The following is a 14317-nucleotide window of genomic DNA, read 5'->3' as shown; positions in this document are numbered from 1 at the left end:
TTTTGGAAACTGAAACTTAGAGCATTATCTGTTTTGTTTAGATATCTTGAATTACTCTTGAAGAAATTATTGAGATAGTTCTGTAACTGATCTTGGTGTGAACGGTAGCAGTTACACTGCACAATTATTAATCCACCTAATGCCATAGATCAAGGCTGATTTTGGCTTTTTTCAATTCTACCCTCTGTCTTCCTCCCGTCTGCTTCAGGCCACACTTTTTGATCCTTTATGCAAGATGGGACATATATGCTCCCCCATTTGAAAATCCAGTCTCTGTGCTGTACATAGGAACATGTGTGTGCACACAGCTGAAGAAACCTGACATGAACCTTAAATCCCATACTAGAAAGGGCCAGGACTTGATTTTACCTTCCAAAATCTTTGGGAAGGAGCTGTTATAAGAAAAGCCAGTCACCGCACATTGCTGCTAAGAAAAGCAAATGATTATGCTCTTTGGAAACAAGGAAATTTTATTATTTCACTTGTACTACAGCCAGGAGAGTACATCATTCTTAGAAAGATGTCAGGGAACATGTGAAGAAAAACTGCAATATGTTTGATTTAGGCCCATACAGCAGCACAATGCCAAAATATTATGATGAGCAACTATGTACCGGGCAGCAAATGACTCAAAGGAAGAATGCTGCTTACCAGCTTTTCAGCCCAAAGGGAAGTACACTGAAATTCCACTGATCCTGCCTGACTCTCACACTCTGAAACCAGAGACCAAAGAAATAGTTACAGACAACAGTCAGGCTGTTTCTATTTGTGCAGCTACCAATATTGGATGTGCTCATGAATATATATATATATTTTATACAAAAGCAAATCTATTTACATATAAGGCCTCAATCATAGCATAAATGCTACTGTGTTGGCAGGCCATATAAACTAAGTAAATTATCTGAAAGGCAGTTTTATTCTATATGCCTAGGCCAATAACTAGGAAAAAACAGTTCAAATTTACCCAAAGCTCTATGCTTTTACTTGCAGTAGAGTTTTGTCCCACATTCAACTTTTTAATTAAGTGGTATTGCATCAGAAATTGGTTCACTCCACATAGCATATATACATTTGCATTGGTGCATGTGTGATTCTGCAGCAAGCAACAAGTTGTAACAGAATACAGCATAACTGGGACTACTTCATCTTTCTTATGGGAGTGGACTCCATTTCCTGGATGAACTATCTTGCCTCTAATTTGGAAAAAAAGCCCGAATTTGGCTACAGACTTGGAACAGAATACTAATGAATTCACTCCACCCATTTTTTAGGCTTGACATTAAAGCAAACAAAATGTTATATTATTTCTTTACCTTTGCTTGAAAGAGGAATAAAGAGCCATCAATAGTTGTAAACCTCTGTAGGACTAAAATTTTAAACATAGCAAAAGAAACGTGGCACAGAAACTGTAAGAAATATTTTCACTAATTCTTTGTACATTTTGAATGAGCCTAATATGTATATGAAACATCTGCTTAGTATTTTGTACCCAGCTAGTGCTAAAAATACGGTAAGTGACCCCAAAACACAGGGTCTCCTAGTTTTGAGTATAAGATAAAGAGCAGTGGGAGAAGACAGGTTTTATTTCCATATTTTTCTTTTTTTGACAATAGAAGGCAGCAATTCAGTGTTCTCCATCTTGGGATTCTTCTCCAGCTGCAGAGCGGAGCCACTGACAGCTTCATTTAGGTGGGATGTAGCCAGGGGATTCCTCCTTGGGGCAGTAGTAGGCAATGAGGAGACTCATGACCCAGTGATGTATGGCCACAGCCTCTTGGATGAGAATGCCTCAACCAAGAGTTGTATCAGCAATGGCAAGGAGGAATATTTTTATTATGTGTTCTTTTGATATCAATGAGGTATGGAACCACAGCAAACCAACAGGATCACAACAACATTCCTCAGCAAAAGCCCGTTTAGAGTAATTCCACCTATGCTGATAACTTTCAGTTCAGGCCGTACGTGCATTGCAAGGGCACACATCCAAATCATGCGTGCCTTAAAAACCTTTCCATTAAAGCAGCAAATGCAATGAAGCCAGCTGTTTACAGAAAACTGTCTATGCAAAGATGCACATCTGACTGGCAGATGTGAAGTCAAGAACACCTCCAAATCTCCTGTCAGCTCCTCTGGGGAGAGCTGCTGGCACGAGCAGTCACTGGGCAGTCTCACAGCAGCGCGCGGGCGCGTTGTCCGAGCTCCAGAGCTGCTCGCTGACCGTGCCCGAGCGGCTCACCTCCCACAGGGCCAGCTTCAGCACCTCAGACACCGTGCTCTTCACCTGAGCCTGGAACTTCTTGCTAATCAGTACATAGAGGATTGGGTTGAGGCAACTGTTGATGAAACCAAGGCCAGTGGAGAGGGGAATGCCATCCTGCAGTAAATCATGCAGGTTTTCATCATGGTGAGCAGACAGCTCCACAATGCTGAATATATGATATGGTGTCCAGCAGACAAAAAAAGCTACAACTACCGCAGTGATGGTCCAGAAAAGCCTGCTAGAAGTCAGTACAGTTCTCCTCTTCACTTTGATAATCAGCAGCGAGTAGCAAATCACCATGGTCACTAAAGGAAAGAGGTAACCAAATGCAAGCCTCACCCAAATGAGGATGTGATGTGTCAGCAAAATAAGTTCTCTGTCATGCACATGGAAGTTGTTGTAGCAAATGGTGACATTGTTGAGGACTGTGGCTGTGTCTCTAAAGTATAAGGCAGGGCCACCAATAATTGCTGCTGACATCCAAATGACCCCACTGAGAAGGAGGGTGTTCTTTACAGTCCTGTACTTGTAGGAAAAGACGGGGTGGACGAGGCGGATGTAGCGGTCAAGGCTGATGAATGTCAGGAAGAAAACACTGGCAAACATATTAAGTAGTGCAATGAATGAGTTCATTTTGCAGAGCCACTTCCCAAAGGGCCAGTGGAAGCCCATTGCCACATATGTAATATAGAGGGGCAGGAAGAGAACAAAAATGAAATCTGCAATGGCCAGATTCAGGAACCAGAGTGTGGAAACAGATTTATCCCACTTAAAGCCCATAAACCAGATGACAATGGCATTACCTGGCACTCCCAGCAGAAATGCCACACTGTAAAAGAAAAGGGAAATAATATGGGCAATGCTGAGGGAGGACTGGGGTGATTCATCTTCCTCAGACAGATCGTAGAAATAAGAGTAGTTCTCAAAATCTTCAAATGTCATGTTGCAGAGTGGCTTTCTGGGGAAGAAAAGAAATTAAATGGTCAAAGGAGAAATGTTTTACTGCACTGTAAATAGTAAACAGCAATTCTTTCAAGTTTTTGATCATGAACCAAAAACATTGCCTTAGTCTGGCAAATCTGTCACTTTTATCTGTCACTTTTATCTGTCAGTTGCTAGCACAAAACTCCTGAAGAAATTTGGTCACAGGCATTTCAAGAAATGTTCAAATCAAAAAAGAACTTGAGATATTCAACAACTGCTTTCCTTACATTAATTTCTTAACAGACAGCACTGAGCACAGTATCACTGATAAATTTCTGGGAGACCAGATGCAAAGTTTTATTGAAGTAGGATTGTGCTGTTCTTTTCTGGTCAGGTTTCGTACTTTAGTGCTCTGTTCCTATCTGAAGCAAGTTTTATGCATTATATCTGTCTAAAATCAGAGGAGCATTAGACATCTATGTAGGAAAAAAAAATCACTTAAAATGTCAGAAAGCCATCTTCTATAAAATTTCACCCACCACCCTGCCTCAAATTATAGTTAACAAAATGACAGACAGCAATTTCTCCGAAAACTAAAAGTTCATGGGTTTATTCATCTCTTTCATATATGTCTTTGTATCAAGAAATGATGACTTTCAGGCCCATTTAACATCTTAGATTTCCCTAATACATCAAAGAATGTGGAGAAAGAAATACATAGAACATATTGCAGGTATAATACACATCATGGTGTGTTATACCTTCCACTAGTGAGCTGAGAAACAGGTAATAGATGAAAGAAAGTAAAGCTTCCCATGAACAAAAAACACACTGTAACAGCTATAAATGGAAATATTTGTGTGTCTTTTTTTAAAGACAATTATAGGATTTTCTCAGTTTTCTTCTCTTCCAAAAGCTTCTGGAACTTGCAAGTACAGCATGATTTTTTCACATAGAAATTCTTTCTGTGGGTGGAAGGGAAGGTGAGGGGGAGGAAAAGTGCAATTTAAACCAAAACAGAGGGGGAAAAAAGAAATTAATGGGAAAACAGACAGGAAACAGAGTTTATACAACAGAAAGAAAAGCAGTCAGAAGTTATTTCACAGTATTATTTCACTGTGTTTAGTTTGCAGTATAGACAAAGCTGCAGCACATCACAGGTAGCCACAGTCAGACAAAACTCTCTGCAAAGAACAAAAAACTATTCTTCAAAACTCTGTTATCATTTAAAGCTGAATAGTTTTGCTGCTGGGCTCAGCAGCACTTAACACCTGTGCCTGAGAGCAGTCAATTAGTTCTACTATGATTTATCTTACTGCTGAATTTCGGAGCGCTATCTCCATTCCTACACCAAAATTCAGCCCGTGCTTCTGGAACTCAGCCCTGCATTCCTGCAATGCCATTAATTACAGCATGCTAGGGACAACAGGAGAGGGGTCTCCAGAGCACACTGCCTGCACAACCACATCTGCAAACTCGTATTCCTGTACTTACCTTTGCTCCAAAAAGTAGCTCACTCGGTTTGAAAGGATTACTCACACCAGTGAAGCTACGCATGTGCACACCCATTAGCAGGATTAGACTTCTCATTTGTAGATGGATAGACAGGGAAAGGAAAAAAAGGTTGTGTAATTTTATATCTCTTGATTAAAAAAATATGTAGTAAGAGCGAGCACAGCCTGTTCTGTCAAGAGGCTATAATAGCATTTGTGATTTACATCAGGCTGAAAGAATGTTATTTGGTTTGCTGTCCTGATAAATGATACTTATTGGGCTGCATTTATGTAATTACATGCCCCTTGGGGGTGGATTCTGCATCAAATACCACTACCACCCATCTGAGTAATTTTTTCAAACAGCTTAACAGCTGCTGAGAGAAGAGCATAAACATGGAGCAGTACCATTAACATCTGGAACATCATATTTGGACAGTTTCAGAGGACAGTCAGATTAACAACTGGATTTTTAAGTGGGTTTGCCCATACAAAATACTGTACCTTCAAATCAAATTTATACAACTAAACAAAAAAAAATTTCCAACTATAATGACAATGACAAACATTTGCCTACTGCCCAACTATGTTAATTTTTTATTTAGCATTTTAAAGATGATGTATCGCAGGACAAAAAACACATACCCAAATAAATACCAAATATTTCCCAGGCCTCCTGTAGTTTAAAACTCCAATGAAAGAGCACACCTTTAGAATGCAATTATTTTTCCAGGCTTATATTTGTCCTTCTGTCTAACTCTAGTCTTCAATGCAGGGAGTCTTCTTTAACAGTGGGAGTAAAAAAGCAGAAGGAACATTGTTTACCACTGCTCCCAGTGCACAGATGCTGAAATTAGACTCTATGGCTAAGGCTCAGCAAAGACTGCCAATTACATTTGCAAAGCCCAGAAACTTTTACTTCTGACATTGACATATATGAAGCACTTCTATAGCCAGACTCGTGGTGTTAAGCCCTTTCCTAAAAAAGATAAGCAGTAGGTGATTGTCAGTGGAGTTATACTGGATTACATCAGTGAGGACACAGATTTTTTTCATTAACCATAATTCAGCAGGGATGTTTCTCTGTGGTCCTGAAACACATTATCTCTTAATACATGACTCTGAAATTAATAAATTTCCAGAGTCAAAACTGTCTTGCAGTTCAAGTCTAGGTCTTGTGAAGAAATCTAGTTATATTCCTTATTCTGTCACTAATTTCCTGTATGATCTTTGACAAATGGCTTACTTTCCAAGCTGGAAAATTCTCATGAATGTGTTTGCAAATTGAGGCTCAGTAGAGAAAACAATACTTTCAGAGAGCAGTTTCTGCTTGGCTTTAAGGCAAGTGCTAGTGAGGGTAAGGGACGTTTGGTGCAGTTCACTGGCTCAGTGTCTGCCGGTCTGGGGAGCCAGTGCATGGAAAACATTTTTTAATAAACAGGAAAGTGTGGTTAGGGGCCTGCCAATAAGCCTTGGGAGCAGCCACAGGTTACAGAACAGTGTTCTATTGCATATGGATTAATATATCCAAGTTTAGATTTCATCCTGTCCTTTTTTTTTTAATTTTATTTTAAATAGTAAACACCCTGTGTAAAGTGTACGCTTAGCAGTTGTTTGACGAGTCCATTCCTGTTTGCTGAGCCACAAGCAGCTCTGAAAACTGAGCTTCCTTGATTCAGTCGCTTAATTATAAAAATAGTTGACCAGGAGGTTTCATTTCCTGTCCTCTTCTGTAAAACAGAAGTTAATTTCTAAATGACTTTATAGGAATATAACAGGATGGCTCTTGGGACTTTTAGATCTTAGGACAGAAAGCAGAATTACCAAGAAATACAGATCATCAGAAATATTTCTAAAATACAAAGCCACAGAACTGCTGAGAAGAGACTTCATCACATGTTGCATGAACAGTCTTTCTCTGAATTTCAGCAGGGAATTACAGACTTGGATCTCAGTTGGCATATTCACAGCTTTCTACTAAAAGTACTTAGAGTTCATGTCCTCTGCCACTATTATACCTAAGCCATAATGACAACTTGAACAAATGGTTAGATCTGCCTAAAATAGAACAGCTCTTGTCACACTAAGAATGGCCTTAGAGTTATGACATGGGACAGTACTTTGGAACCTATTCATGGCAATGCCACAAGCATCCTGTTTGGCCAGGGGAAGTCGTTTGACCCCTCCACACCTCAGTCCTGAGGTCACTGCAACGACTTTGGAATTAAATTACATTGGGCTTTCAGTTTAAAATAGAAGAAAACAAACAAAAAAGTTGCAATTTCCATCCACTTCACTTGAAGCAAAATCCTCCTGGGGGTTCAAAGTTCCCTGGGCACCACACAAGTTAGGACCTAACTGAATTACACTGGCAGGCTTTACCACAAATTCAAGCTCGGCCCACACAACCTCTCTCTCTCTCACATTTGGTCCTCATCACTTTTGAATTTTACAGAAAGGTCAAAGGGAAGAGTTTATTCATTGTCTCTGTTAGTTAAAAGTTAACACAAATAATTGAGTGGTAGTCCCCAAATCTATTTTTTCAGGGTGACAAACAGTGTTAAAGCCTTTGGCCAGCTAAATTGGTTTCAGAGGTCACAGTAATGGGTCCTGACTTACTAGGAAAATTATGGTTTGGAGGGTTGGCTGTCTCAACAGTTCAGTTCATAGAGGAAAGATATTACACAAACCCTCCTATCAATGTCTTTTTGAACAATTGTGAGGACATCACATTCCATGTGTATTATCTGTGGCTAAAGGAAAGCTTAGTTGATTGCATCACTTCTCTCATTTGCAAGAGTCAAAAGCTGGAGAACAACTAGTTTCACAAAAGGTCACTTAGAGCCTGCCTGTCATATTGTGGCAGCAAGTTTATCCAGGTATTGAATTCAGTTGCAAGCCCTCATAATTTTTTCTTGGAACTTTTGAGGTGACAAATTTTGAATTTATCTAGCTTCAAAAAACATAAACATGAAATCCACCTGGTAGTTTATCTGTAAAGTTCAAAACTCAGAAGGCTGAGCAAATTCATTAGAGGTACACATGTATTTATGGTAAGCACTTTGCCAAGACATAGGATACATTTGAAAACAAGGAATATTGATGAAATTCAGACTGTCATAGATTCACATTTCTCCCTCAAAAGGACAAAGCCAAGATAACCACTTACCTTTATGCAGAAACATTCCTATAACAGGAGATGCCTGATATACTCATACTACAAAATTAAATCAGAGCTATGCTACAGATTAAGCCTAGAGTTGTCCCCGCAGACAAAGCTACCAGGTAAGGAGCATTTTAAGCTGGTATACACAAAAGTAGAATCAAGGCTTGTGCCTATGTTCTCTTTCACAGAGATGTAAACAAACAATTGTTTTTGACCATCCTTTTAATGGTGATTAGATATATGGTACCCTAATTACTTCATATGTCATCCTGAATTCAATAATGGGTCAAACAGATACGACATGTGACTGGAAATGTTGTTTTTGAGCCACAATATAGATGTATTTGTTCTAGCAGATAAGAAAGGAATGCAAATAACAATCATTCTCCATTATGTCTCAGAAAAGCAGTGTTAGAAATGTATTTGCAATGTACTAGCAAGACATGTCCTAGAACTTAGGCCAAAACCAACTTTGTTCAAGCAAGGCCAAACATGACCCTGTTAGTCATAACACGCCACCTCATCTGTGGGATTGAAGTCCTTTGACCAGATAATAGCCTGAAAACACTTCCCACAAAGTGAGTGCTACAGGATTAACAAACTCGTATAGCACAGACTCAGTTAATACTGGTAAATCTACAATTTCAGACCAGCAGTTTTGCCAACACAGAAATGTTAAACAAAAAAATGGAAAATCCAACTTTATATCTAAATAAGGCTGCTATAATAGGAAAAGTATCACAGTAGTTCTGGCCTGAATATAAAATATCTTCCTGACAATGGCTGCAATTGAGCAGTGTCCCATTTCCACAATCAGAGACCTGATAAATTTCTGCAACCAGCAACTGCATCTCATTGAAACTGATTTATTTTCAAGCTGATCCCAAGCACCAAGTCTTCCATTCCCAAAAATGACAAAGAAACTCAGAAGTCCCCAGGATATGCACTGGTGAAGGGGAGGACACTTGTGCTCTCCATCGATAGCACCTGTTTCTGCTCTTATTCCCTTCTAAAAGTAAGCTATAAGTAAGAATATAAGCTAAAAGTAATTATATAATTTTTAATATTTCTTTGGAATGTAAGGAGTGGCTGTAGCAACTGCAAATCACATAACCACAAAATTTGTACATCAGAGTCAGGAAAATGACCGGTCACATCTGTGAAACACTTAAAAGTAGCACCATTTTTAGAGAAAAAAAAAATCTAATATTCTTACAAAAAAATATAGACATTTAGCTAAACAGTGACACTTGAGATTTAAAAATTGCCTGATGTATTGTATATGTCACCCCTGCCAAAGTATTTACATAACCAGTCATAATGCTTCAGTATTCATAACCCTTACTGAAATGAGGTTCAGGTGAGAAGTATAATCAGTCTGGTTGGCTGTAGAATGCTGAGAATGACCTACAGGAAGTCTCTGATCAAACCAAGTGCTAAATCCAGAGTCCCTGCCTAGTGGCTCAACCACAGCCCTGTCCGACCTTCTCAAACTTAGCACTGTCCCTTCTCTCATGGTGAAGGGCAGAAACCACAGCTTCACCTCTGGGAGACCTTTCCCTTCCTGAAGGGAGGCTCCCTTCTGTGCCATCATGCTCACTCAGCGTGGTGGAGGAAGGCAGCACTTACCTGGGCAGCCCCTACTGCTCCTGGTCCGTTTTCTCTGCAGGGAAGAGAAAAGCAGCCTGGATTTGCACCCTTTGCTTGCCATCCCACAGACTGCTGTGTCTCAGCAGTGCCAGGACACACCTCAGAGCCAGCAGGCACAGCATGAATCCTACTGGCTGTGAGCTAACACACTGATCAAGTGTTGTTCCATGGAAGCTTCACATGTTTTCTAGTCCTCCTCAAGTGCCAGCAGGATTTTCTTTGGCTAAAAGCCACCATAATAACTACATACCTTGAGCAACACAGGTATCTGATTTTAAAAATTTAAGTGCTTCAGCTCCGCAGTGCCTGGACTGATGGGATAATGAATGCTTGCATTTCTAATTAATTATGGCTTTTTAAGGTTTTCGTGCAAAAATTACTTGGAATTTTTACTTTGCAACTGTTTCACATATTTGTGATGAAAGAATATTTTTACTAGCATTCATGTGATCATTACATGATCATGCAGCTCTGAGCATGTTTTTAAATGGTTGTACTGTTTCAACAAACACATGCTTTAACCACAACTCCCTCCAACCAAAAAATAATAAAGTGAGAGTAGAGGATACAGAGTAAATGAAGAGATTTTTTTTCTGCAGTTGACTCGGCAGACTAATTAAGGCCAATTAAACATATGTTAGACAACAGCCATTCAAAAGGCACTGCAGGGTAACAACAGGTCACTACAGAAAACATCCAAAGTAACACTCTCTCCAGCAAGATACAAAATACCTATTGAATTACAGATAAAAAATAGGTTACAATCTGCTATATTTACAGTCCTTTTAAAAAGAAGAGTCAAAAAATAACCCCAGAGAACCACAACTCATTCTTCTAATATGCCTTCTTATATCCTATTTAATTTCACAGATTAATTTCTTAGTCCCTTATTACAGTGTGCTTCGTTCTGTACTGCCCTCTAAATTGATCTCTGTTTTCCTAGGTTTATGCTACCCCTCATTTATATAACTCAGCAGTTTCTTCTAGTATAAGTGTAATATTGCTATGCTTATGTTACACTTGCATGGGCATACCAGAACATCCAATTCCAAAATACTGCTAGTACATATCAGCTGGAATGTTTTGGATAACATACTTTATTATGTCCTTACAGTTAATATTCTGCGATCACTGTGTACAGTAGATTAAGGGTGTCTACTCCTGTATCAGTGTTAGTCTAATTTTCCTACCCATACAAAGCCAAGTATTTTTTTACTTTAAGATCAAGTCTATAGTAAGTACTGGCTTTATTCCTGCAAAACTGAAAAATTCAAATTGTTAAACACAGTTTCAGGAGGACTTGATATTTATTCATTTACCTAACAGGGTATTGGGAACACTCCCCAGCATTGATAGGAATAGATAGCACCTATGATTAAGGTGTTAAATTAGGAGCTTGGAAATACTGGTTTTACAGGCTTCCCATATTACCTTTACAAATCACTTCTCACTTGACTCTGCCAGATATGGTACAACACCCTCAGTTAACATTACTCAGGTTTCTTAAATGGGCAATGGTTCTTAACATACCCAAAATATCTCATTAAAGTGATGTGGGGCTGAAACTCATTAAAAGGGCACCACTAGAAAGAAGAGATGGGAGCGTAGAAAGTGGCAATACATTGACTGTACAGGACTTACTACACATCACTTTCTCTGTCTCCTCTAGAAGGCTTCAGAAGGGAATAAAACTTGTGTGCCAGGCTCACACTTGCTGAAAGAAGCAGGTATTTTATGTTGGGAAAGTACCCAAAGGCCCTAGTCCTTGAGATCAAAGCCTCACAGGATCGAGGCACTACAGCACGTAATGAAAGACAATTCCTGCTTTGTTTATAATTAAACAGAATAAACACATACAAGAGTAGGGAAAGGAAGAGGCATATCTTGCCCAAAGCCAAACAGTAAATTTGAAGGTAAAGTTGGGAGCAGAATAACTTGCCAAAAGAATAAAGAGGCTATCTAGATAACTATCTTCAGTGGATAGAGGGAAAATATGCTAGTTCTTCATACTTGTGCCTTTTGATTCTTGAAATACATCCTTCAAGAAGTATCAAAAAGAGAGAAGAGAGCCTGGGTAGGGGAATAGAAGTAGGAGCAACAAGCCAGCAGAAATTTCTTTTGGAAAAAAGCAACCATGGGCTAATTTATGGATTTTTGCTCCTGCTTTAAGGCCCTCAACCCCTGGAACATACTGAAGACACAAAGAGTACAGAAGTAGCTGAGTTCCCCTGGAAGTGCTATATGCTACCTTTGAGGAAGGACACATAACTTTTTCTTTGTGTCTCAGGAGCCCCGGGCACACTGTAAAAGTAAAAGCAATTGTGAGAGAGTTCATGTCCACATAATGACATCTCCCCTGTAGAAGCAATGTCTCTTGGACACTGCCTGCCCCAGTCACAGCAATCCCCTTCTTCTGCTGAGACCACAAGGAACTGCCCATCACAGTCAGCTCTCTTGTGCAAAGCCAGCCACAACAGAGCCCAGCACTGTGGGGAAACTGCTAGCTTCAAACTGAATGAACACAAATTAAACCACTATCAGAAATAATGACTGCAAATTAGCCAGACAAGCAGCCACCACAGTAAGAGAGACAGCTGAACTGCTGGCACATTCCATAAGACAAAATAAATAAATAAGCAAATAATAAGACCATTCAATAGATTACCATCCCCTGGAAACCTAGCTGCTGCTTAGTGCTTGGAATAGCAGAGTTATTAATACAAAATTTATATCGAATAACAGATCACAAACTTCAAGTGTCTGTTAAAAAACACGAGAAGAAAATTCTTTAAGGCACCTGGCTTTATTAGGAAACAGATTCAAGTTTTCCTCTTGAATCAATCTATCAGAAATGAACAAAAATCGAAGCATTTCAGAAGTTGCTCATTTGGTTGTCAGCAGAAAAAGAAATTCTTAAAATTAAAAGAAAGAATGTATAATGCACAGGACATGGAAATTGCACTTTTCCTCTGCCCTCCCCTATGCAGTAAAAATCTGTAATCATATCCTGCCTAGGAATCCTTAGACAGAGCTTCCCTGACTTTTCCACAAAGGCAATTAGAGAATCCAAACCATAATTCATTCTCCAGAGTCAAATAACTTCCACTGTGCCACAATCAAAGAGATTCTCAGTTCAAGAGAAGTGGACTCACTTATGGCACATAAAAAATCCCTAGGATTGAATTAAAGTTGATAGGACCTCTATGCTGTCTGCCTGGCATAAATTGCTGATAATGCTTTTAATTTGGCCAGAAGTTACAGTAACATCAAACAAAATTAAATTGGGTTATCAAAATATTTGCATATTCTGAGTTCTGAGGCAGAACAAAAACATGATTGTGAAAGTAAGCTAACCTATCATAAGTAAGTTAATCCTGAAATCAGTTTCTACAAATCTGCTCTGACAGACTACTTTACCTTGACATACCCTAGTCACTCTCTTCTCCTTAGCTGTGAATTAATAAGCATTTTATATTATTCAGTGATATGACTTCATTCAGCTAGAAATCAAATGTGTTTTAATTCACAGACAATGTTCAATGTATACATGTTTTCTAAGTCCATGAAAACAGGTCTGGGATGTTGTTGGGCTTGCAAGATCACATCTGGAAAGGTGACAGGTGACAATGACACTGTTATCACTAAGTGTGAAGAGCAGGTGGAACTACCTGGAATGCATGCCATTGTGTGGTAGCATACAAGGCTTCAAATCTTATTGTCACTTCCAATACACTTACTGAAAGCTAGATACATATCCTACCTTATTCCACAATGGTTAGGGAAAACACACACACTTTCCAGCTGAGATCACAGAAATCTTACTCAATTCTGCAGAACTGTAATTCTTCAGAAGTATTCTGTTAATCTGCTATATAAGTTGAAATGATTTCCAGTTTCTGTTCTAGAATCTGTTAAGATCAGAACTGATGTATTTTTAACTAATTATACTGGAAATTGCTGTAGCTATAGAAGACACATTATCCCTGAGCAAATAAAATTTAAATCAAACACACTAGGGAACACAGAGAGGAGAGAGAGATTTAAGTCAGGGTCACTTACCATTCGCTGACAGGGTAACACTCCTTGGAGTGTGTATTAACATATTCAAAAGTAATTAAAAATTAAATTCAGGCATATTTTCATACCTTTTCTTGGCTGGGTGGTTCAAAGTAACCTTTGAAGTAAATGAGTATCACATTATTTCTTCCAAGAAGCTCTTTTAGTCAGTATATGCTATCCCACCTTACAACATTTGCCTGCAAGTGTTGCTGCAGCTGTAGAGGCTCACTATTTAGAAGGGAAGGGAGAGAAAGATATTAAATATTAGACAGTTTGACCTACCTTGCTCAGTTCTTTGAAACAAAAGGCACTGTAAATCGGGGATCTGAGCTCTGTAGCAGAGGGAAGAATGAAATGATCTGCAGAGTTCAGAGTCACTTCAGTGTGATTCCAGCTGCTTCACTTGGCCACTGCCTTCCCTCTAATAAAGCTGCAGAATGATATAACGCCGTGTTTGTTTTCAGCTGAGGAAGTTGTTTCCAACTTCCCTTGGTTTTCTAGACCCATTTTTGAAATATTGCCATGCTGTATAATCCCAGTATTTCACCAAAAATAAATGTTAGACATTTGAATGAATCATTTTGGTCAGTGTCCAAGCAAGCAACAGATGTGGTGGCTGATGAATGGAAAGAGACCTTACAGTTGTGGGCTGCTTTTTGTTCTGCAGAGGAGAGGTTGAACAGTATTTCTTTGTAAGCACTCTGGTTTATAGAAAATAATGTTGAATGAGCTGAAAGATGTTTAAAAAGTCACAATGAAAGC

The 14317-nt window shown here is 39.1% G+C and overlaps 1 protein-coding gene across 2 annotated transcripts; it reads right to left on the bottom strand.

Moving 5' to 3' along the window:
- Positions 1–450: 450 nt before the first annotated feature.
- CMKLR2 (chemerin chemokine-like receptor 2) lies at positions 451–14028 on the bottom strand. Of its 2 annotated transcripts, none has more exons than XM_071434724.1 (2): positions 13838–14028; positions 451–3221 (listed from the first exon to the last, which is right to left on the bottom strand). In XM_071434724.1, exon 2 carries the CDS (start codon positions 3203–3205, stop codon positions 2159–2161), a length of 1047 nt encoding a protein of 348 aa, XP_071290825.1. In that variant the 5' UTR covers positions 3206–3221; positions 13838–14028; the 3' UTR covers positions 451–2158. The 2 variants fall into 2 exon arrangements, with proteins under 2 accessions (XP_071290825.1, XP_071290826.1); XM_071434725.1 differs by lacking the exon at positions 13838–14028 and adding an exon at positions 4682–4773.
- Between the last annotated feature and the right edge of the window lie 289 nt (positions 14029–14317).

The sequence above is a fragment of the Agelaius tricolor genome, unplaced genomic scaffold (genome assembly GCF_023055355.1).
Source record: "Agelaius tricolor isolate 1412-34295 unplaced genomic scaffold, bAgeTri1.0.p SCAF_10, whole genome shotgun sequence".
NCBI classification, from domain to species: Eukaryota; Metazoa; Chordata; class Aves; order Passeriformes; family Icteridae; genus Agelaius; species Agelaius tricolor.
This window is presented reverse-complemented; position numbering and strand designations above follow the sequence as displayed.

Bases quoted from the DNA above. Each gene is read 5' to 3' on its own strand.
- CMKLR2 (XM_071434724.1), bottom strand. From the start codon at position 3,205: ATGACATTTGAAGATTTTGAGAACTACTCTTATTTCTACGATCTGTCT.